The sequence below is a fragment of the Trachemys scripta genome, chromosome 13, assembly GCF_013100865.1.
Source record: "Trachemys scripta elegans isolate TJP31775 chromosome 13, CAS_Tse_1.0, whole genome shotgun sequence".
Taxonomy (NCBI): domain Eukaryota; kingdom Metazoa; phylum Chordata; order Testudines; family Emydidae; genus Trachemys; species Trachemys scripta.
Genome location: NC_048310.1, coordinates 2,007,340 through 2,032,010, shown reverse-complemented (window position 1 = coordinate 2,032,010; position 24,671 = coordinate 2,007,340). Strand labels below are relative to the sequence as shown.

Here is a 24,671-nt window from a genome sequence, read left to right as displayed (position 1 = left end):
CTGAGCACCTGTGGTTTGGCCACGTCGGCAGGGGGGCTGCAGCCCCCTCAGCAAACCCTGCTTGCCAGGAACAGCCCATGTATTTCAGCTATTAAAGGTGTTGCTAGTACAGCCCCCAACCCCTATCCAGCGTAGTCACTGGAACAGCTCTGCTCCCTCCTGCCACATCCCATCGCTGGAACGGGGGCGGGCCAGGGACCGCGCGTAGCACCAGCCCTGAGGCAGATTCTCTCCCCCCCCCAGGAGAGGTGCAGCGGCCAAGGCCCAGCCTGCAGCTGTGAACACCAGCCCTTGGCGCAGGCTTGCGGAGCAAGCAGCCCGGCTGAGTACACTGCGATTGCGGTGGCCAAGGCCCTTGCTCTGACGCCAGGCCCCAGCGAGCAGCCGGGCCGAGCCAGCCCAGGGAGAGGATGCCGCACCGCAGGGAGCCCGGCATTTACCACTGCCTGCTGTCGTAGGAGGGCAGCGATCAAGCCAATGGGGGGCTCAAAGGTCAGCACATCCCCTTTCCCCACAGCGACAGCCGGGCTGCTGCCCTGTTCTCAGCCCAGGAAGGGCACCGCTACCTCAGCCTTAGTGGAAGCCGACAGCAACTGGCCGTGCTGGGCCCTGGACTGGGGCTGCAACCCACAAATCCCTGGCTCTGGGAGGGAAAGGGACCAGAGTCGGGGGATGTGGCAGATGCAGGGCAGGGTTCTCCCCCAGCGTAGGTCATTCACCTCCCCGCGAGGCTGCAGGCAGGTGTGCACTGTCTACGCTGGCGGCGCGCTGGGAAACTTGCGCCAGCCCCTCTCGTAGAGCCCTGTGCCGCAGGGGCAGCTGATCCAGGCCGGAGCCGTGCCAGGCGCGTGGGAGCTGGGCCTCACACATCGGTGCCCAACAGCTTGGGGCTGCTTCACGCTCACAAGGCCTTGGCTCCAGTCGTGTTCGCACCTGCAAGGGGCCCTGCCCCCGGCCCAGCTCCACGAAAGGCAGCAGGACAAAGCAAGGGCTGGAGGCCACCAACATTTATACAAATAAAATTATTTCTCCTCTGTAGCAAACAGTGCCAAGGTGTGTGCAGGTGGCAGGGCAGGGCAGGGCCCCAGCACCCCAGAGTCACATTTACACACAGTGGGGACAGCTCCCCGCAAGGAATCCATCAGCTCCAGGGAAGCGCCTGCTCACAGGCCGAAGCGGGCAGGAGTGCGGCGCGGCGTCATGGGCTCCCCCTGCTCCTTTCGCCCCGGAGTATAGATCTTCAAAGACCTGCGAGGGAGAGCAAGGGCCGTTAGCCACGGGGCCGGAGGGCCTAGAACCCTGCCGGCTAGGCCAGAAGCCCCAGTGCTAGACCTGCTCCCCGCCCCCCGGGCGCAACTCTCAGCAGTCGTTATCCCCCTGCAGAAGAGAACATGCCACAGGCAGCCCCGTGCCGCGGCCCTTTGGGGACAGCCCCTGCTGCCATGCCCAGCACCCACCTCACGCTGCCCAGGGGGTTGCGGCGCTCCTGCTCTTCCCGGCGTGCTCGCAGCTGCTCCTCAGCCAGAGCCATCTCCTCCTCCATGGCCGACACCTCCTCCTTGGCCCGACGGCGGTTCTCCTGCAGCGGCAGCAAGGGCAAGAGCTCTGAGTGCAGCGGCCGAGCGGCTCAGAGCTGGGAAGGGGAGAGGCCCATGGCATAGGCTGCAGCCTACGTCCAATCCTGCCTAGCTGGGTGCCCTGCGCAGTTCCCCGGGCCTGCCGGTGCGTGGGCGTAGCTGGGCACAAAGCAGGCGGCATCAGCTTGGCTGTGGACAAAGCCCAGTCTCCATGGAGGTTGCCCCATGGGAAGTTCCCCCCACCCCCTTTGCAGAGCTATTGGCCTGCACCCCTGGCAGCTGGGAGAAGCCTTACCTGGCGCGACTTCCCTGCATGCTTGATGCTGTAGAACATGGGGCCCAGCTCCGCTAGCCACTCTCCATCCACGGACGTGACACACTGCATGTACTCCTGGGGGGAGAAAGGGCAAGGGCAAGGGCAGGCCACGGGTCCCACCCTCCCCTTCCCAGGCACCACTGCCACACGGCACTGCCTTCCTCCTGTGGCCCCAACAGCCCCCTCAGCCCAGCACTAACCCGCATGATGGAAGGCAGAGCTCCTGGGGAGGGCCAGGCCCCAACACACACACACACACACACCCACCTCCCGAGAACATCCCGCCCACCAGCAGGGAGGGCACGGCCCCAACCCTCCCACCCCCACCTCACACACACAAACACACACACACCCCGAGAACATCCCGCCCACCAGCAGGGAGGGCACGGCCCCAAACCCCCCCTCTGAGAACATCCCGCCCACCAGCAGGGAGGGCACGGCCCCAAACCCCCCCTCTGAGAACATCCCACCCACCAGCAGGGAGGGCTCGGCCCGCTCACCTTGGTGGTCATGACCAGCTCGTGATACACAATGTAGTCTGGAGTGTAGCCCATGCCAAAGAGAGAGCTGGTGGGGTGCAGGTGGCAGGGCATGCCAGTGCGGATGTTCACATACTCCCCGATGCCCTGTGGAAAGAGCCGGGTTAGCACAGCCCCGGGCAGCACCCCGCCCCTCCCGCCCCCCGCCCCTCCCGCGCCCCGCCCCCCGCCCCTCCCGTGCCCTGCCCCCCGCCCCTCCCGCGGCCCGCCCCCTGCCCCTCCCGCGCCCTGCACCCTGCACGCCCGACTTCACCTTCAGCTTGGCAGCCTGGTGGAAGTAGGCGGCACAGATGCACTTCCTGACGATGTCCCAGTCTGAGCCGCAGGACGCCAGGCTCATGCGCTGCTGCACCATGATGTCCTTCAACTGGGCACGCACCTCCCGCACCTGCAACAGCACATGACTGTCAGAGGCCTGCCCCACTTCAGAGGCCCCACCCTCTGCCCCCTCCAGGCCCTGCCTCCCAGCACGGCCCCACCTTCCTCATGGCCTTGGCGTGGATGAAGTGCTGGTTACACCACAGCATGGAGTAGCTGTTGTTTTTCCACTGCAGGTAAACGTTCAGGTAGGTCAGGTGATCGCTCTCCGGCACAGCAAACTTCTCCCGCACCTGGTCGCTCTCTTCCTCCCGGCCCTAGGTGGGAGCAGGGGGTGCAGGGTTAGGGCTGGAGGGGAGGGGAGGGATGCCCCCCACCCCCCAGCCCGCACCCGAGGAGAGGAGGGGCAGCAGCACGCACCTTGGGCCGGTAGAAGATGGCAGGCACAGAGAGCATGGAGACGATGAGCAGGATCTCAGAGCTGCAGCCCATGTCACAGGAGACAATGAGCATCTTGGATAGCGCCGGGTCCAGTGGGAACTCCACCATCAGGCGCCCCGTTGAGGTCAGGCCACCTGCCAGAGCAACACAGGAGCCGGTAGCAAGGCAAGCTCCCAGCACCCCCTACTCCCCCCCCCCCGCACCCCCCTCCCCGAATCCCCCAGCGCTCCCCTCCCTCCTTACCCGTGTTGTCCATGGCTCCCAAAATCCACAGCTGGTACATGGAGTTCAGCATGTTGTCCTCGGGGGGCGGGTCCATGAAGTGGAACTGCAGCAGGTCCTGCACGCCCAGAGACTTGAGCAGCAGCACCACGTTGGCCAGGTTGGTGCGCTGGATCTCGGGCACCGTGGTGGTCAGCAGCTCATTCTTGTAGGCGCTCTGGGTGTAGAGCCTGGGGAACCGATGCCGTGAGCGCCATTCCCTCCTGCCCAGCCAGCCCCTCAGATAGCGCCGCTTCCCCCGAGCTCAGAGCCTCCTGCCCCACCACGGCGAGCGGGGAGCTCTCTAGAGCAGGGATCCCGGGCGCAGGAGCTGCAGCTCCAGCTTGCCCTGCTTTGGGGCAGGGAGTGGACCCTGCACACACCCCCAGCAACAGTGCAGGAGAGGCTGGGTGCACAAGGAGACGCCATCGCTGCAGCCGAGGGGGCCGAGGCACCTGGCTCTGCACCTGCTGCTCCCTGTGGTGCAGTCGGGACACCCCTGACATGGGAGCACCCCCTCCAAGGTGGGGCACTTTGGGGTGTGCACACAGTTCACACTCGCCTGAGCTCCAGGACCCTTCCCACAGAGCAGCTAGAGTCAAGCCAACTGAGGGGAAGCAGCTGCTGTGTCCACAGCTCAGCACCCAAGGGGTTAATGCTGCAGCGAGGCGCCTACCTGAAGCACTGACCTGGGCCCGTCCGGCCAGCGCGACCCGACCTCTGGTTGGCGTTGGCTTGGCTGATGGGGTAGATCTGCAGGGCGTCCATCCCTATGCGGGGGTTGAAGACCTGGCGGGGCAGGCAAGGAGCAGTCAGACAGGGTGGGAGGTGCCGGGCAGGGCCCAAAAGGTGGCTACCCAGCAGCTCCGGGGAGCAGGGATCCGCCAATGGCCCTCGCCTCACCTTCAGCTTGCAGTAGCCGGAGTCAATGACAAACATGATGCCGTCCACAGTCAGCGAGGTCTCCGCAATGTTGGTGGCGACGATGCATTTCCTGACGCCGTCCGGAGCCTACAACACACCAGGTGTCAGCGCCCTGAGGGGCTGGCAGCCCCCCACTCCCGACGGACAGTGCCCCCCAGGGATGCAGACAAGGAGTGCCAGGATCAGCGCCCCCCGGGGAGCGGTGGGTCCCTGGCTTTTACCTTCTGCCCAGTCAGACATCAGGTGCCCCCGCAGCAGGCCCAGCCGCTGCTCCCTCCCCCCAGCAGACCCTGCCAGGTGCTACCTTCTGGAAGATCTTGGCCTGCAGGTCAGAGGGCAGCTGAGAGTAGATGGGCAGCACAGCCAGAGCTGGGGCCTTTTCCAGTTCCTCCAGATGCTCCACGATCTGCTCCGAGGCCACCTGGGGACAGGGGGGAGTGAAAGCAAGAAAAGGCACAAGGAACCCGGGGGGGGGGGGGGGGGGGGCCCCGGGCGCCCGGGCCCGGGGGGGGGGGGGGGGGGGGGGGGGGGGGCAGGGGGCCGCCGGGCCGGGGGGGGGGGGGGGGGGGGGCCTAGCGTTACAGGCACATTGAGGTCACCTCGATGTCCTCCTGGCCCGGCATGAAGATGAGGATGTCTCCAGGGGCTCCAGACAGATGCACCTGCAGGGCCTGCTTCACCGCAGCCTCCACGTAGTCCTCCTGCGGGGTCTGAAAGGCAGAGAGCAGTTCGAGGGGGGCCTGGCTGCCCACAGCCCAAATCCCCCCCATGCACAGGACCCATCACACAGCACATCCACCTCCGCCCCTGCGCGGCCAGCCCTGCCCAGACCCCCCTCCCCCCACGCCCGCCCTGGGCACCTTGCTGAACAGGACATCCACAGGGAAGGTGCGGCCAGGAATGTGGAAGATGGGAACGTTCCCAAAGAAGGAGGCAAACTTCTCTGCATCCATGGTGGCCGAGGTGACGATGAGCTTCAGGTCCGCGCGCCGCGCCACCACCTGGAGAGACAGACTGCAAGGGCAGCAGGGGGCAGGGCCCAGGCCACTCTCCCCCGACACACACACACACACACACACACACACACTGCGAGGGCAGCAGGAGACAGGGCCCAGGCAGGCACTGGGCTGACCATACACACACACACACACACACCCCCAAACACTGTGAATGCAGCAGGGGGCAGGACCCAGGCCACTCTTCCCCCCACCCCCGACACTGCGAGGGGGGCAGGGCCCAGGTCACCACTCCCCCCACACACACACTGCAAGGGGGGCAGGGCCCAGGCAGGCACTGGACTGACCATACCCCCACACACACCCAACACTGCGAGGGCAGCAGGGCCCAGGCCACTCCTCCCCCCCACACACACACTGGGAGGGCAGCAGGGGGGGCAGGGCTCAGGCAGGCACTGGGCTGACCATACCCCCCCAAACACCCAACACTGCATGGGCAGCAGGGGGCAGGGCCCAGGCCACTCCTCCCCCCCACACACACACTGCGAGGGCAGCCGGAGGGCAGGGTACTGTACTGACTGCCTCCCCTCTCTACGAGGGGCACGGCTCACTGCCCCTGCCCCAGAGCCTCCATCTCCCTACCCTTCCCTCCCCAAGTCCCAGCAGGGCATCCAATCCATGCTACCAGCAGCCAGGCTCTGGCCTGTGCCCTCTGCTGCCCCTACCCCATCCCATGGCCCGTCCCACCCTCGGGTGCACCGACCTCCCGCAGCAGGCCGAAGAGCACGTCCGTGTTGAGCGAGCGCTCATGTGCCTCGTCCATGATGATGGCGCTGTAATGGTCCAGGTCGGCCTCACGCAGGGACTCCCGCAGCAGAATCCCATCCGTCATGTACTTGATGACTGTGTTCTCTGACGTGCAGTCCTCAAAGCGGATGGCATAGCCCACCTGGAAAGCGGAGAAGTCAGCACCTGCACCTCGCCAGCAAGTCAGCAGGGCTACCCCAGGGCCTGGCCAGACTCACCTCTTCTCCCAGGCTCACGCCCATCTCCTCGCTGACCCGCTTGGCTACCGACATGGCAGCCACTCTGCGGGGCTGGGTGCAGCCGATCATGCCGTAGTCGGTGTAGCCGTCCTCATGCAGGTACTGAGTCAGCTGGGTGGTCTTGCCACTTCCAGTCTCCCCCACCACAATGACAATGCTGTTATCCCTAGGGAAGAGCAGACAGGTCGCTCAGCAGCAGGCTTCAGTCCCTGCCCCAGCGCACGAGCTGTGCAGCCCGTTCCCGCAGCCGAGGGACCCCCCGGTGCAGAGACCTGCCTGGGGGGTGGGGGGGAAAGCAGGGGAAGGCAGCAAGGTCCCCATCTCCTGATGCCTTCCAGTCAAGGCTGGAGGCCTCTCTGGAAGATGCTTCAGTCAGACAAGTTATTGGCTCCATCCAGGAGCCGTACAGGAGTCGACGGCCCATTCGGCTTCGCCTCTCTGCCTAAGAGAAGCTGCCCGGGAGGGAGGGGCTAGCAGCGGTACCTGATGATGGTGAGCAGCTCCTGCTGCACAGCAAAGATGGGCAGATACTGCCTCTGCTCCACAATCGACTTCTTCTTAGCAAACTCGCTGCTGGCCTCACTCTTCTCCTTCATGTGATCAGCAAACTTCTGCTCTGTCCTGGGGGGACACAGCAGCCCCTGAGTGCGTGACTCCATGGACCTTACCCGAGTCCCAGGCTCAGAACCCCACCAAGCAGACTCCTACCTGTAATCCACCTTGCCATCTTCTGTCAGAGTCTGGTCTGGCTCCTCCTCTTTCTTGATGCCCATAATGTCTCCCAGTTTGGTGCCAGCCAGCTCCCAGTGCTTGTGCTGAGCCTGAAAGGCAGAGAACAAAGTGCCAGCTCACCACCAGCAGTGCCAAGAGCAGAGGAAAAAAGAGCCCGACCCTCTGCAGTCACATCCCAGATGGGACATTCATAGATGGCCAGAAGGGCCCATTGTGACCATCTAATCTGGAACCTCACCCACGACTCCTGCAGCATCAAGCTCACAGTTGCTGGGTGAGCTAGAGCAGAACTGTTTTTAGACAGACACCAATCTTGATTTAAAGATTTCAAGCGCTGGGGAATCCACCACATCCCTTGGAAAATTGTTCCTACAGTTAATTCCTCTCACTACTAACAATTCATGCCTTATTTCTAGACTGAATCTGTCCATCTTCATCTTCCAGCCACTAGATCTTGACTCAAACCCTCAACATCTCCTTCATGAACACAGAGTAACAATGGGATCCTCTCTAATTCACTCTAGAGGCCCAAAAAGCCACAATCAAGAGAAAGCTGCACTGGTTAAAAAAACAACCTAGCTTAGAGGGAAAGTGAATGCAGCTATGAAAAATAAATAATTTTTTATATACAGATATAAACAAATGGAAGAAAGAAGATGTTCAAAGAATGAAATTCAATAAGGTCAAATGCAAAGTACTCCACTTAGGAAGGAACAATCAGTTGCACACATACAAAATGGGAAATGACCGCGTAGGAAGGAGTACTGCGGAAAGGGATCTGGGGGTCATAGTGAATCACAAGCTAAATATGAGTCAACAGTGTAACACTGTTGCAAAACAACTAAAAGTGAACATCCTTCTGGGATGTATTATCAGGAGTGTTGTAAGCAAGACAGGAGAAGTAATTCTTCCACACTACTCCACGCTGATTAGGCCTCAACTGGAGTAGTGTGTCCTGTTCTGGGCGCCACATTTCAGGAAAGATATGGACAAATTGGAGAAAGTCCAGAGAAGAGCAACAAAAATTATTAAAAGCAACAGAGGGTCCTGTGGCACCTTTGAGACTAACAGAAGTACTGGGAGCATAAGCTTTCGTGGGTAAGAACCTCGCTTCTTCACTTGCATCTGAAGAAGTGAGGTTCTTACCCACGAAAGCTTATGCTCCCAGTACTTCTGTTAGTCTCAAAGGTGCCACAGGACCCTCTGTTGCTTTTAATAATTTTTGTTGCTCTTCTCTGGACTTTCTCCAATTTGTCCATATCTTTCCTGAAATGTGGCGCCCAGAACAGGACACACTACTCCAGTTGAGGNTCTCTTCTCCAGACTAAACAAACCTGTTTTTTTCAGTCTTCCCTCAGAGGTCATGTTTTCAAGACCTTTAATAATTTTTATCAGAGGGGTAGCCGTGTTAGTCTGAATCTGTAAAAAGCAACAGAGGGTCCTGTGGCACCTTTGAGACTAACAGAAGTACTGGGAGCATAAGCTTTCGTGGGTAAGAACCTCACTTCTTCAGATGCAAGTGAAGAAGCGAGGTTCTTACCCACGAAAGCTTATGCTCCCAGTACTTCTGTTAGTCTCAAAGGTGCCACAGGACCCTCTGTTGCTTTTTACAGATTCAGACTAACACGGCTACCCCTCTGATAAAAATTATTAAAGGTCTTGAAAACATGACCTCTGAGGGAAGACTGAAAAAAACAGGTTTGTTTAGTCTGGAGAAGAGAAGACTGAGAGGAGACATGATAACAGTTTTCAAGTACATAAAAGGTTGTTACAAGGAGAAGGAGCAAAATTGTTCTTAACCTCTGAGGCTAGGGCAAGCAGCAATGGGCTTAACTTGCAGCAAGGGAGGTTTAGGTTGGACATTAGGAAAAACTTCCTAACTCTCAGGGTGGTTAAGCACTGGAATAAATTGCCTGGGGAGGTTGTGGAATCTCTGTCACTGGAGATTTTTAAGAGCAGGTTGGACAAACACCTGTCAGGGATGGGCTAGATAATAACTTAGTCCTGCCATGAGTGCAAGGAACTGGACTAGATGACCTCTTGATTCTATGAATATAAATCATAAGGTAGGAACTATAGAAAAATGGTAAGGGAAGCAAAAGGACACAAGGAGAATTCTAAGGCCAGCAGAGTTAAGGACAATAAGGAAGCCTTTTAAAGTAAATTAAGAACAAAAAAGATCCCAACAACACAGTCCATTACTGGATAGAAAAGGTAGTTTTGTCAACAATGCAGAAAAGGTAGACAAGTTCAATAAATATTGCTGTTCTATATTTAGGGAAAAAAACGACAATGTAGTCATGTCACCAGTCATGTCATATGCTGATGCAACACTTTTCACTCCATTAGTAATATGGCAGATGTTAAACTGCACCTACTACAGTTAGGACATTTTACAATCAGCAGGTCCAGATAACTTGCAGGTCCAGAGTTTTAAAAGAGATGGTCACGGACCTGCTGGGCTGTTACTCTTGGAACACTGGGGAAGTTCCATAAGACTGGAAAAAAGCGTATATCGTGCCAATATTTAGAAAAGGTGAATAGGACGACCCGGGTAAAGATAGGCCTGTCAGCCTGACGTTGATCCTGGGCAAGATAATGTAGAAGCTGATATAGGACTCCATTAATAAAGAATTAAAGGAGAGTAATGCAATTAATGCCAATCAACCTGGGTTTGTGGGAAATAGATCCTGTCAAACTAACCTGATATCAAATTCATGAGATTACAAATTTGGTTGGAAACTGTGGTCTTGATGTATTATTCTTATTATTAGAATTTGCTGTCAGAGATGGTGACAACATCAGCCAATGATTTGCAGTGACAACTGAATAACGTAAGGGTGTTCCATGTCCCCACTTGATACATCTAGACAGACTTATGTGTAGTGCTGGGGAGGAGCCGGTGGTCATGGTACATGTAGGTACCAATGACATAGGGAGGGATAGGAGAGAGGTCCTGGAGGCCAAATTTGGGCTGCTAGGTAAGAGATTGAAGCCCAGGACCTCCACAGTAGCATTCTCTGAAATGCTTCCAGTTCCACGCGCAGGGCCAGTTAGACAGGCAGAACTGCAGGGTCTCAATACATGGATGAGTTGATGGTGTAGAGAGGAGGGGTTTAGATTTATTAGGAACTGGGGAAACTTTTGTGAAAGGGGGAGCCTATACAGGAACACCTAAACCAAAACGGAACCAGATAGCTGGCACTTAAAATTAAAAAGGTCGTAGAACAGTTTTTAAACTAAGGGCTGGGGGAAAGCGGACAGGTCCAGAGGAGCACATGGTTTGGACAGAGACATCCCTTGGGGAGGATCTACTGATGGAGATTGTCTATATCCTACTAAGGAGGAGAGGATGGAAGATGATAAAATACAGGTAGGATCTGATGAGAAACAGTCAAATGAAAAAAAGTCCCATTCAATTACATCACGTAATGGAGACAGCTAAAAAGTGACAAGTTTTAAAAGTGCTTCTATACCAATGCCAGAAGTCTAAATAATAAGATGGGTGAACTAGAGGGCCTCGTATTAAATGAGAACATTGAGAACATCTTTTTGCGGATACAGACTAACACAGCTGCTACTCTGAAACCACTGATCGAATAGGCATCACAGAAACGTGGTGGAATGAGGATAATCAATGGGACACAGTAATACCAGGGTACAAAATATATCGGAAGGACAGGAAGGACAGAACAGTCATGCTGGCTGGGGAGTGGCACTATATGTGAAAGAAAGCATAAAATCAAATGAAGTAAAAATCTTAAATGAACCAGACTATACCATAGAATCTCTATAGATAGTAATTCCATCCTCGAATAATAAGAATATAGCAGTAGGGATATATTACCGACCACCTGACCAAGATGGTTATAGTGACTGTGAGATGTTCAGTGAGATTAGAGGGGCTATAAAAATAAAAAACTCAATAATGGGGGATTTCAACTATCCCCATATTGACTGGGTACATGTCACCTCAGGATGGGATGCAGAGATAAACTTTCTTGACACCTTAAATGACTGCTTCTTGGAGCAGCTAGTCCTGGAACCCACCAGAGGAGAGGCAATTCTTGATTTACTCCTAAGTGGAGCACAGGATCTGGTCTAAGAGGTAAATATAGCTGAACCGCTCGGTAATAGTGAGCACAATATTATTAAATTTAACACTCCTGTGGTGGGGAAAACATCACAGGAGCCCAAAACTGTGGCATTTAATTTCAGAAAAGGGAACTACACAAAAATGAGGAAGTTAGTTAAACAGAACTTAAAAGGTACAGCACCAAAAGTGAAATCCCTGAAAGCTGCATGGAAACTTTTTAAAGACATCATAATAGAGGCTCAACTTAAATGTATCCCCCAAATTAAAAAACACAGTAAGAGAACCAAATAAGAGCCACAATGGCTAAAGAACAAAGTAAAAGGATGGGCGACAGGGGATGGATCACTTGATGATTCCCTGTTCTGTTCATTCCCTCTGGGGCACCTGGCATTGGCCACTGTCAGAAGACAGGATACTGGGCTAGAGGGACCTTTGGTCTGACCCAGTCTGGCCGCTCTTATGTTCATATGTTCACTACTGTTTGCACTGGTCATTGATTATGTCATGAGGAAAGTAACCGCAGAAAGAAACTGAAGAATTTTATGGACAAACAAAGCACCGCCCAGCTTTTGGCAGACACAGCAAAAACAAGTTGGTTTGTTCATCAACAAGAGGGAGACAAAGTACATAGCTATCAATGTCCCCAGAGTAACCATCAGAGTGGACAGAGCGAGATGTGCAATGATGCTGACGCATGCTAGCTGTCAAGCAGCGACTATCAAAAATAGCAACAACTTTCATAACTCTAAAAAGATTTGGAAGAGCAGCTGATTGGTACTGACATAAAAATCTGAATTTTTAACACTGACATCATGTCTGTCCTCCTTTATGGAGCAGAGACAAGGCAATCTACAACAGAAATTGTTAAGATCATCTCATTCCAAAGGAAATGTCTGCAGAAGATCTTCAAAGACCATTGGAAAGAACTGCAAACCAGTCTAAAGCATCAAATATGCTAAGACGACGACGACGGAAATATTTAGGACACACTTTAACGATACCACCAACATGACTTTCACCAAGTGATGATATGGAGAAAAAGACAGCGACCTATAGAAACATTACACAGAACACTGGAGAAAGGAGCAAAGTCCATAATTTCAGCTTGAACAGACCAGCACAAGGCTGAAATAAATGCCAGAACCTGGCAGACGCCCTACACAGCGGGAGGCCACAGAAAGAATAAAGATTATTCTTAGACTTCTGTAAGGCATTTGACTGGGTCCTACACAACATTTTGATTAAAAAACTAATACACAGAATCACCATGGTACACATTAAATGGCTGAAACACTGGCTAAATGACAAGTCTCAAAATGTAACTGTAAACAGGAAAGCACTGAGTGGTTGCCTTTCTTGTGTGGTCCCATAGGGATCGGTTCTTGGCCCTACGCTATTTAACATCTTTAATCAAGGACCTACCTGGAAGAAAACAAACTCACTGGTAACATTTGCAGAGAACACAAAGATCTGGGGAGTGGTAAATAATGATGAGGACAAGTCACTAATACAGAGCACTCTTGACTGCTTGGTAAACGGCACAGCAAACAAAGTGTGTTTCAATACGCCCAACATACGGCAATCCACCTAGGAACACAGAACGCACTTACAGGAGGGGGGACTCTATCCTTGTTGCACTGACTCTGAAAAGGACTTGGGGTCATGGTGGATAACCTGCTGAATGAGCTCCCACTGTGACGCTGTGGCCAAAAGGGTTAATGTGATCCTGGGATGTATGAACGGGAATATTCAATAGAAGGGAGATTATATTACTTCTGTATTTGGCACTTCTGTGACCATTACTGAAATACTGTGTCCAGTTCTGGTGTCCACAGTTCAAGAAGGATGTTGATAAATTGGAGCGGATTCAGAGAAGCGCAATGAGACTGATTAAAGGATTGGAAAACCTGCCTTACAGTGATAGACTCAAGGAGCTCAATCTAGCTTAACAGAGAGAAGTATAAAGAAGTGATTTGAGCACATGGGGAAAAATATTTGATAACAGGCTCTTCAATCTTGCAGAGAAAGGTATAACATGATCCAATGGTCGGAAGTTGAAGCTAGACAAATTCAGACTGGAAGTAAGACATAAATTTTTTACCAGTGAGGATTAAAAAATGGAACAATTTATCAAGGGCTGTAGTGAATTCTACATCACTGGCAACTTTTAAATTAAGATTGGATGTTTTCCTAAAAGCTATGGTCTAGTTCTGCGGTTCTCAAACTGTGGGTCAGGACCCCAAAGTAGGTCACAACCCCATTTTAATAGGATCGCCAGGGCTGGCTTTAGACTTGCTGGGGCCCAGCGCCAAAGCCCAAGCCCCCCCACCAGGGCCAAAGCCCAAGCCTGAGGACTTCAGCCCTTGATGGAGGGGCTCAGGGTTACAGGCCCTTGGGCTATGGCTTTGCCCCCCAACACACACACCTGGGGTGGTGGGGCTTGGGCTCTGGCCCAGCTGCCCAGGGCAGGCTCAGGCTTTGGTTCCCCCTCCTGGGGTCACATAGTAATTTTTGTTGTCAGAAAGGGGTCGCGGTGCAATGAAGTTTAAGAATCCCTGATCTAGTTCAAACCAGAATTATTTCAAGGAAGTTCTACAGCTGGCGTTATACAGGACGGGAGGGATAGCTCAGTGGTTTGAGCATTGGCCCGCTAAACCCAGGGTTGTGAGTTCAATCCTTGAGGGGGCCATTTAGGGAACTGGGGTAAAAATCTGTCTGGGAATTGGTCCTGCTTTGAGCAGGGGGTTGGACTAGATACCTCCTGAGGTCCCTTCCAACCCTGACATTCTATGATTCTAGGAGGTCAGACTAAAATCACAGGGGTCCCTTCTGCCTTTAGAATCTATTAATGCAATTCCCATGGACACAGGGGTCTCCTTCGTTGCAGAGGGTGGGGGAGGAACCCAGCAACAGGAGGCTGAGTCCCCGCCAGCCTTCACCTTTTTATTTGCCCTACAACCCTGGTTCAACTCTCCTACTCATCAAAAGGATCATTCCCTTGATCTGGTCTCCAACAAGCACTGCTCTCTCTGGTTGTTGAGGTCCCCACTCTCTGACCCTCACCTGGTCTCTTCCCAGCATCACCCATCAGTCCCACCTCAGACTGTTACTCAGTCTTTCCATGATTTCCAGTCCATCAGCACTGACTTCTTGTCTGCTCTCAGCCCTCTCCTCCCTCTCTTCCATGGACATCCTTCCTGAGTGTCTCCATGATTCATTCTCCTCCTTTCTCAATTCTCTTGTCCCTCTCCCCAGTCACAAGATCTACCCTGCCACCTCCCAGCAATGGATCAGCCACAACGCCACTTCTGCCATTCTGACTCTCGTGCTGCAGGGCGTCTTGGGTGGAAATTCCATGGCTGGGCTGATTCCCTCCATTACAAATGCATAATCTCCTCCTTCCATTCTGCCATCTTCCTAGATGAACAACTCTACTTCTCCAGCTGAACTGAATCCCGCACCCACAACGCCAGCCGCCTTTTCACCACCTGACTTGCTCCTCAATTCCTCCTTCCATCCCCCTTTTCTCTCAAGAGAAAAACTGGTAAAATACAATATATGATCTTCCCCTCTTCAGCTAACCTTCCCTTCCCACTCCTCCCCCCATTCACAGACGCAGAAGTTTCTCAAGTTTCTCGTCTGCTCTCCTTCTCTAATTCTACTGACCCCGTCCCATCTCCCGATCTTCCTCGCACCCACTCTCCATCCTTTCCCTTATTCTTCTGCTTAACTTCTCGCTCTCCTCTGGCTCTTTCCCCCTTCCAACATAAGCACGCTGTAGTCACTTACATCTTAAAAACCCACCCTTTACCCCACGTCCCTTAACTCCAACCACCGCCTCATCTCCCTTTCCTCTCTAAGCTCATTGACCACGCTGTCTACAATCACTGTCTGGAGTTCCTCTCCTCCAATTCCATCCTAGATCCTCGACAACTCAGCTTCTGCCCTTTGCACGCCACTGAAACCCTCTCAGCAAAGTCTCTAATGACCTCTTCCTAGACAAAGCTCAGAGCCAATCCTCCATCCTCATCCTCCTTGACCTGTCAGCTGCTGACACCATGCTCTTCTTGAAATCTTGTCCTCCATTGGCTTCCATGACTCGGTTCTCTCCTAGTTCTTTCCCTACCACTCTAACCACTCCATCAGCATGTTCTTCAGAGAATTCTCCTCATCCTGTCTCCAGCTTTCCATGGGGGTTCCATGAGGTTCTGTGGCCCCTTCTCCCCTCTCTGGGTATCTCATTTGCATCAACTATCATCTCTATGAGATGTCTCACAGAGCTACCTCTCAACCCCAGACCCATCTCTTTCTGTCCAGGCCAGTGGTTCCCAAACTTTAACAACCTGTGAACCCCCTTCACTAAAATGTCAAGTCTCGTGAACCCCCTCCTAAAAATGAATATTTCCAGAGATTTTCTCCTTTACCTGAGTATAAATTATAAAAGCAGTGATCTTGGAAATATAAAATTTGTTTTTATGACATGCTTATTACACACTATTTATTATTAATTATTATTTATCATTACATTATGAAGATACAAAACTCTTCCAAGATCTCATTTTCGTAGCTTGTATCACTTTGAATAAGCCTGTTATAAGACAAGGCTCCTATGTTTCATCAAGGAGTGTCAGATGTGAAACAGCAGGAAGGGATTTAAGAAGCCAACTCAAAGAGTTCCTCCTACACAAGCATTCAGGTCTTGAGCAGTCCAGGCAAACAACGCACATTACAACAAAGCTTAAACTTGTTCTTCATAGTAATTTTAAAAACAATACTAGCTGCCTATTTATTTTTAAAAACAGCAAAAGATATCCACCTCCCTTTCCATTTCTTATAAGGAGTCTTGAAGTTTAAATCTCCTCAGTATGATAGATGTGCTTGCTTTGATCTGCTTGAACCCCAGTTTGGGAACCACTGGTCCAGGCTAAAGTCTGGGCCTGTCTCGCTGACATCTCCTCATGGGTGTCTAGCTATCAGTTCAAGCTCTACACGGCTAAAACGGAGCTCCTACTACTGCCTTCTTTCTCAATCACTGTGAACAACACTACCATCCTGCCTGACATTCAGGCCTGTCACCTGGGAGTCATCTTCGACTCGTACCTCTCTCCAGGTCCTCACCTCTGGGCTATGTCTAAACGGTGCAGGTTCTCTTGGCATAAAATCTCTAACGTACAGCCCTTCTTATCCATCCACACAGCTGAAACTCTCGGCCCGGCTCTCCTCGTCGGGTGTCTTGATTGTATCTCGGGCCTTGACAAATGCAATCTTGCCCCCTCCTTTGTCATGATGCCTACAAATAACTGGACAGTGGCTAGGCTGCTGGTGTGCGGAGAGCAGAGCCTATCATGCAGACCAGCTGTCTCAGGGTTTCCTTGGATTCCCCCACTAGCCTGTTTATAGCCCATCGTTTGTCTCACATTCAGCTCGCTGGGGCAGGGACCATCTTTTGGTTCTGTGTTTGTGCAGCACCCAGCACAGTGGGGGTCTGGTCCAAGACTGGGGCTCCTAGGCACAGATCACTACCCCCAGGAGACAGCAGCCATGCCCGGCGCCTACCTTCTTGCGTTCCTTCTGTTCCCTGTGTTTGCGCACCAGCTGGCTGCCTTTGCGGGCGATGATCGCCAAATCCGAAGTGGCATCCTTGACCGGGATGACTGGCTCTGGCTGGAGGGGCAAGAGAGGGAGAGGTTCCAAATCAGCACTGACTGAGGCCTTGTCTACACTACAAAGTTTTGTCGGCAAAAGGCAGCTTTTGCCAACAAAACAGGGGAGGTGTACGCACCACAAAGCTACTTTTGGTGGCAAAACTCCGCTCTTTTGTGACAAAAGAGAACCACAACCAGAGGCATAAAGTTCTTGCTCAAACTTAAAGGGACAAAGCATCAGTATAGACACTGCTGTTTGTTTTGTCAACATAACTGGCTTCCACCAGTATCCCCAAATGCCTGTTTTGATCCCTGCCGCCTGCAGGCATGCGCCCCTCCCCTTTCAAAGCTCTGGGAAGTATCTGACAGCCCAGCTATTTGGGGAACAAAAAGCAAATCATTAGCGTGGAATGCTCCTGTTCCGCCCTGCACTTGGGGGACAGACAGCTTTGAGATTCCTCAGCATGGAGAGCTCACAGAGCTGCTCAGGATGCTGCGGGAGAACTGGGAGGGAATCACGGGCAGGCAGAGTTGGCTGCTTTAGGAGATGTTTCAGAGTAGCAGCCGTGTTAGTCTGTATCCGCAAAAAGAACAGGAGTACTTGTGGCACCTTAGAGACTAACAAATTTATTAGAGCATAAGCTTTCGTGGACTACAGCCCACTTCTTCGGATGCTTTAGGAGAGACTCCTGTGCTGAGCAGAGGGGGCTGACCCCCTCCCCCCCTCGGCATAGGTCGCTCAGCCTGCTGTCTCCCCCGCACCAGACACACCACTCTCCTCTCCTTCCCCAACATGCTTCAGTTGAAAAAGCGGCTGACAATCTAGTAGGATGCCCCTGGAAGGATGGGATTGAGAAACCTGCATCATGTGACGATGTACCTAATGCATGAGGCATTGCAAACCCTTCCCAAAGCACCCCGCAGCCAGCTGCACCATGGGATTGCTACCACAGTGCACGGCTGTGTGTCCATGAAAGAGCTGTTAGTGTGGCTGCGCTCTGCTGACACAAGGAGCTAGTGTGGACATACAACAGCAGTTTTACTTAAAGAGGCATAACTTTTGCAGACAAAACTTTGTAGTGTAGACAAGGCCTGAGCTTCCTTGCAGTGGCCCAGTGGCTCTCCCCCAGCAGAGCCCCTACCTGCTTGGTGAAGACGATCCTCCCATCCAAGAATGGGGGCACCAAGTTGTGCACCAGCAGGTGCACTTTGGCTGCGTTATCTTCCTCAAAGTCCTCATCCACCTCTAGCCGATGGACCACCCCGCTTGTCAACATGCGATTGGTCTCCCAGCGCTCATTGTCCTGAAGGAGAACCACAGGCAGCAGCGTCACAGACCCCACTCCGGCTTGTGAGGAGGTCGCAATACCCTAGCTTCCCTCATCAGCTGCCACACTCACAGATGGAGAAGAGATTCCTCACATCTAAGCTGCAGGGAAGCACAATAGGGCATCCCCCATACTCACCTACAAAGAGCACTTGTATAGCTATCCTACTGTCAGAGAGTCACAGAGGAGCTCCAGGACAGTAAGATAGCGATGTGGAGGGGCTGCAGGGCCAGCCATTGGTCTGGGCATAGTGAACTTTAGGCTGATGACAGATACGAGTACCCGGTGAGCTGGGGACATGGGGCTCAGCCAGGCCAGTTGCCTTGGGAGAAACGCTAGCAGAGATTCCCCGGGAAGAGGGTTGTGGGATGGAAGCCAGGTCCGACTGCCATGCAACCCATCTACAAAGAGTGGCTTTGGGGCTGCATATGCAAAGGTCTCTGGCCCACAAACAGAGAGGGGAGCGCCCCCTTCAGGTAGGGCTAGAAAGATGGCACTGGCAATGCAGTGTTCAGATCTGGTCACCACACTAACAGCAAGCTGGATCCCATTCAAAGGACAAGCCACAGAAGTGACGGAGAAGCTGGCAGGCTGATTGGAGGGAAGATTAGCAGCACTCCATCTGCCCTGCCCAGCTGAGAGATCACTAAGGAGGAGATAATGGCGTCAGTGCGCACAGCACAAGGGAGAGGCGATAATCAGGGGCCCCATGGGGAGGGGGAAGCCAGAGGCTGGGGTAACATTACAGTTGTTGTGAGGATACCACTGGCTACCAGGGAGGCAGGCTGGGCTGTAGAACTGATGCCCTGGGAGGAGGCCCTCATCACTGGGTGCTGTATGACAGGCATACTACCTCTGGATCACTCCAAAGCTCAGGACGTTGCAGGGAGTCTGGATACACCACTAGCCAGTGTGCTGAGGCAGCATCCGGGTGTTACTCCTGGGAGAATTCAGCACCCCTGGATGGGCGCAGAATTCATGTCCCGCACAGATTTCTTTGCTTCCCCGCAGAAAAATGACGGAGGTGAGAGATCACGCCGCAACCCTCCCCCAGGGACCGATCTCTGCGGCAGGTCCTGCCCTTGTGCTGTGTCAGGATTCAGTGCAGCCTCACTGCCGAGTGCTTGTCCCAGAGGGGCAAAGGGGGGCTGCAAGGTGATCTCCCACCTCTGTGCAGCCAGTCGCCCGTGCTCCCCACTGCCAACTGGAGCCTCCACATTTATTTTTTGACAAAATTTGCAGAATTTTAAAATATTGTGCACAGAATTTTTAATTTTTTGCCACAGAATTCCCTCCGGAGTTGGGTGTGCTTGCAGTGGGCAGGGGACCCATCACTCTAGTTCTAACCCCAGCCTCCAAGTGACAGTACCTAGGGGCCCTCCACACCATGTACATCTGGAGCACTGGGACACCCAGACTCAGGGCAGGGCCACAGCTCCCACTGTCCATCCCCACACCGGGGGTGGAGGTGGGGACAACACCAAAGCGATGGGGCATGGCTCCCCAAAGCCAGAAGCTTCTTTCGTGTCCCTCACCCATGCTAGGCCATCCCAAAGTCACCTTCTATTCCCTCCACCCTCCTGATCTGCAGGACCTGTCGTCCCCACGCCTCACCCCCCAGTAATATGGGAATCCCGAGACGGAAAGTTCCCTGAACGTTCAGAGTGGCCTGGCCCCCCTTGCGCTCTTACCTCATTGATCTGCCTCCGCTGTGCAGAGATGCGCTTCTGCTTCTGCTTGTGCAAGTGCTGCTCCCGCTTCTTCACATACTCCTCAGACGAGTAGGCCAAGGGGTTGTGGAACTCGTCGTAACCCTCATCCATCATGTACCAGTCCCGGTCGGCTTGCTGAAAGACGGGGGCAGGCATGGAGGTGGGAAGGAGAGAGATGGGGAAGGCAGGGTGAGAATGGCCAGAGACAGAGGGCTCGGGAAGGCTGTGCACTCAGCCTGCTACCACAGTCCCAGAGGGGAACTGCCCTGACATTCAGGTCCTGCTCGGAGGAGGGGCTGCCCCAAGCTAACACTAGCTGGGGGCCTTTGTCTGCAATGGAGCGCAGCCATACTCAGTCTCACCACTTGGGGGAGCCAACAGCTCAGAACAGGATCCAGAAAAGTGTTCGAGCAGCATTTTGGGAACTGAGCGTCCAATCTCCACAAACGGACCCCCTGCATCCATGGGCTCCCACACTGAGCCTCACCCTCCAGCCCCCAACACAGGGACCCTGCACTGAGCCCACCAACCCCCAAGGGATCCCATCCCTTAGCCCCTAATGGGTCTCCCTCCTCCCCGACCCCACACACACAGGGACCCTGCCCCATCACCAAAGCATCCATGTACAGCAACCCCAGACCAACCTCCCACACCCTGCTGAGCCTCCTCCCCCAGACCCACTGGGGCCCTACAGACCCCGACGCAGTTCTGTCTGCCTTGGTGCGCCTCAGACCCAGGCTGGGTGCGTTCTGCTCCGCCGGCCTCATCCCAACAAGTCAAGGTCCAGAAGACCCCTCCTGCCATTTCCACAAGTGGGGCAGGGCGGAGCAGGAGAGAGGGCTTGGGGAAAGGGGTTGAATGGGGGCAGGGGCGGAGCAGGGGCCTGGCCGGGGTATGGGGCTTGCCACTGGATCCAGCGCCACATGCAGCATGCAGCTGCCTAGGGCACCACAAAATCTGGTTCCCCTTAATTACATGGTGCCGTACGCAGCTGCATATTCTGCGTATGCCTAAGGACGGCCCTGCGCCCAAGAGGCTCTTACCCGTTGGTCGTCCTCCCACTGCTGCCGCTCCTCCTCTGTCTCAAAGGAAATACCCTCTTCTGCATCTTCACGCCTCCCTGGAGAAAGGAACAACCTGGTCAGTGCAGGCCCTCACCAGCCCTCGCCCCCTGCTTCTCAGCCAGGAGGAAGCCAGCCCCTGTGTTATTCTCAGTGATGGAGAAGGGGCTAGGCAGTCTGGTCTCAAATCTGCCTCACCTTTGCCCCTGGAAAGCCGTGGCGTGGCGCCCAGGTGCCTCCGGTCATCAGCCCATTCATTGTATTTGTAGGAAGGGGTGGGCAATGGTGTCTCATCCGGGTACTTGTTCTTCACTGACCTGCAAAGACAGCAGCAGGACAGGAATGACTGACCAGCCTCATGGATCCGCTGGAGGGGAGCTGCAACCTACAACTCACCGGCGACATACCACCCCAGTGTTCCCTCTCATTTTTCACGTCCACGTGCGGAATGAATTTTGATATGTGCACCAATATGGAAGTGATGTGTGACACATAACAAAATTCATGTGGTGGGGTGGGGCCGAGGGGTTCAGAGTGTGGGAGGGGGCCAGGGCTGGGGCAGAGGGTTAGGATGAGGGGTCTGGCTTTGGGTGAAGGATCTGGGGTGGGGCTGGGGATAAGGGGTTCGGGAGGGGGCTCAGGGCTGGGGCAGAGGGTTGATGTGCAGGGGTGTGTGGACTCTGGGGTGGGGCCAGAGATGAGGGGGTTGGGGTGCAGGCTGCCCCGGGGCTGCGGTGTGGAGAGAGGACTCCTCCCAGCCCTCTCTCACCGCAGCAGCTCCGGGACGGTGGAGAAGCGTCTCTCCCTGGCCATGGCAGTTCGGGTGGGACTGGGCCGGGCGAAGGGCTCCTCTCCCCCGGCTGCGGCAAGTCCAGGGACGGTCCACACTGAGGCCGGCGAGGAGGGACGCCTCTCCCCGCCGTGGCAGCTCGGTGCCAGATCCGGTGGGGGGAGGCGCCTCTCCCCGCTGCAGCCCTGAGCCCCTGCGCAGGGCTTAATAGGCAGCTGCGTGGCCACGCAGCCGCAGAGCTTAGAGGCAACTTAGACCGCCACCCTTGCAGCATTACCAGGGAGCGCAGCCCCCTCCAGCTAGCCCTCAGCCCCGCTAGACCCCGCCCCTCCACCCCACTACCTGTCCCGGTCCCTCCTGTCTGCATCACGAGCGGAGGATGCTCGATGGCTGCGGTCGCGCTCGGAGTCCCTATAGGAAGGCGTCGGGGAGGGTGACTCCCACTGCGAGCGCCGGGAGCTGCCATAGCCGCTGTCCTCTTCCTCCCAGCTCGAGCGAGATGGCGTGGCTGCATCTGGGGAAAGGAAACTGGGATTGATGTCTCCTGCTGAGCCAGCCTAGGCCCCTGCCCAGCTGCAGCCAAGGCCTGGGACCTTCCAACAGGGAGCAGAGCAAAGGGGCCCACTTACACGTCTACAGACTCACCCTGGGCTTTCTATGGGCCGACCCAGATCGTCTAAGGAGACATGCCCCCAGGGGAATAGCTGCCATAGCTCCCCATACCAGCCACACAGACCTGCTCCCGGGGGACGGGCACAGGCTCAAAGATCACCCCAGTCCCACTCCCAGGGAAGGTTGTAGATATGAGGCAGTTCACTAGTCCTGCGTCTCTTCAGCCGGGGACTTTCACTCAGCTCAACCCTTGGGAAGGATCCAGAGCCCCTCAAGAGGAGTGCAGGCTTCCCGCCAGCTCCTGTGGAAGAGCACTGGAGGAAGGGCAGCTGCTCCTACCCTTAGGTCGGTGTCTGGGGCTCTCTGGTTCGCCCCTCCTGCTGCTGCCCCTCTCTGACGAGCCATCCTTCTCTGACCGGCTGCTGCTATGACGGCTCCTGTCCCGCTCCTCTGCGAACAGAGTACCAGGTCAGACCTCCAGGGTGGGAACAGCCTCCAGAGCCCACCACATCCCAGATTCAGGACCATGCCCTGGGATTCGGAGCAGCCAAAGCCAGGGTCCCAGAGCCTGTGTTAGCAACCACGAAGGTCTCCAGGACAGTTACCTCGGTCCCGTTTGCGGTCGTGGTCCCGCTCTCTATTGCGCCCCCGCTTGTGCTCCTTCTCCTCCTTGGAAGAGGCGTAGACGCCGTGCTCTCGCCGTTCCCGCTCCCGCTGCCGGCTGCGCTCCCAGAACTCCTCGCTGACGCCCCCTGTGTGGGATGGCGTCTCCACGTGGGCAGAGCGGTAATGCCTGAGGGGCAAAGGGCAGTTCGACAGGGTCAGGAACGTGCTGTGACTCTGCCTGCAGCCCCCACTACTCCCTGACACGTCACACGTGAGCCTGGCAAGGAGTGTGCAACTGGAACCTGTGCCAAGGAGCTGAGCCTGGCAGCCTGCCTGCAAGTTCCCCTTGCTCCTGTTCCTACCCTCCACCCCAAGGCGACAGCACAAGCCTCAGTAGCTGAGACAAAAGGCTACCAAGAGCCAGGAGGAAACACTCCCACCCCCAAAAGCAAGGGGGCTGGGACAAGGTCTTGCCCAAGGAACACCTGGCTCCTTCTCCGAGATATGTATGTGGCAACCAGACTTGTCTCCACCCAAGGCCCTTCACCCGGGGAAGCCTCCAGACCTCATCCCCATGCATGAGCCCTCACTCTGACTAGCAGAGTTCAGCCCTCCAACAGCTCCCAGCTCAGAGAAATCCTCAGTCTCTCCTCTCCCCAGGCACTTGGGGCCCACAGTTTCCGTCCTATGTGCCCCGGATCCAGAACAACTAGCTCCATGAATCAGCCCAGTTGCCTTCAGGCACTCACTCCAAGGCCCTTCCTGAAAATGAGGACACGGCAGCCACCCAAGGGATGGACGAGGCCCTAAACTCCCCTCACACCAAGTGTCAGGGCCTTCACCTGTCCTGCCGGCTGCTCCTGCTGGCCCTGTCGCTCCCCTCCTCCTCAGAGCCTCCCAAGTCATCTTTGGCCTCCTCCCAGTCTTTGTAGGAGGAGACTTTGGACTTCTTCTTGTCCTCTGCGTCTTCCTTCTCCTCTCGCTCCCGGCGTTTCTGTGCGGCCAGCAAGTCCAACCCCAGCAGTGAGGTACGGGGGGCTGGAGCTTTGAAGACATGCTGCTCGCTGCAGGCACTTTTCTTCTTGATGATCAAGCCTCCAACCTGTGTCTCCAGATCAGCTCCTTCCAGCCGGTGCATCGAAGTGTCCTCAGGGACATCCTCCATCGCTAGGATCTTGTGGCCCAAGCTGTCTCTTCCCTGGGGCTCTCTGAAAGGAAACAATCAGGCACTGGTATGAGGAGACAAGGTTGTTGAGACTCATGGGGTTGGGCTTCTGATTAACCAACAAGAGCAGAGGAAGGGGGCATACATGGGGCCCCCTGCACTGCTCTTCCCCCAAAACAGCAAGCCTCTCACTTCCCCAGGAGACATGAGGGAGGAGCTCAGAGTTCCAATTTCCCTTGAAGGGAAGAAGAATCAATCATTTCTGGATCAGTGCTGAAGAAGTTCAAAGCCCCAAGACACTACACTGGGAACGTTTACACTGTCAGGCTGACACTTAGGAGCCAGGTCTCCTTTCAAAAGCCAAATCCCCAGAGAGTTCATCTCAGCAATAGATCACCTCATGGGTAAAAGCCCTTTTGACTACTAGAAAAAAGGCCCCTCCCACATTCTTAGAAAAAAACATCAGCCTTCCCCATCCTGCTCCACATCCTTTCTAAGCTCGATGTCTGGATAACCTGACCTCCTTCTGGCATCCTAAAACATTCT

The 24,671-nt window shown here is 54.8% G+C and overlaps 1 protein-coding gene across 1 annotated transcript; it reads right to left on the bottom strand.

Annotated features, from left to right (window-relative positions):
• Nucleotides 1-989: 989 nt before the first annotated feature.
• DHX38 (DEAH-box helicase 38) lies at nt 990-24,164 on the bottom strand. Its single transcript, XM_034788879.1, has 26 exons — nt 23,803-24,164; nt 22,960-23,147; nt 22,694-22,804; nt 22,085-22,256; nt 21,151-21,269; nt 20,935-21,011; nt 19,871-20,026; nt 17,994-18,155; nt 16,763-16,870; nt 7,087-7,199; nt 6,862-6,999; nt 6,358-6,544; nt 6,096-6,281; nt 5,237-5,377; nt 4,976-5,086; nt 4,681-4,797; nt 4,356-4,463; nt 4,129-4,241; nt 3,435-3,643; nt 3,171-3,325; nt 2,912-3,067; nt 2,686-2,820; nt 2,394-2,519; nt 1,873-1,968; nt 1,458-1,579; nt 990-1,248 (listed from the first exon to the last, which is right to left on the bottom strand). The coding sequence occupies exons 1-26, from the start codon at nt 24,123-24,125 to the stop codon at nt 1,164-1,166; spliced, it is 3,714 nt and encodes a 1,237-aa protein (XP_034644770.1). The 5' UTR covers nt 24,126-24,164; the 3' UTR covers nt 990-1,163.
• Nucleotides 24,165-24,671: the final 507 nt, after the last annotated feature.

What these genes read in the sequence shown, in the direction of transcription:
- DHX38 (XM_034788879.1), bottom strand. Translation starts at nt 24,125, where the DNA reads ATGGAGGATGTCCCTGAGGACACTTCGATGCACCGGCTGGAAGGAGCT. An exon ending in AGCGGAGGCAGATCAATGAG is followed by an intron (nt 18,156 to 19,870) that starts GTAAGAGCGCAA and finishes GTTCTCCTTCAG; the next exon opens with GACAATGAGCGCTGGGAGAC. An exon ending in TCTTCGGCCTGCTGCGGGAG is followed by an intron (nt 5,378 to 6,095) that starts GTCGGTGCACCC and finishes CTGTCTCTCCAG; the next exon opens with GTGGTGGCGCGGCGCGCGGA.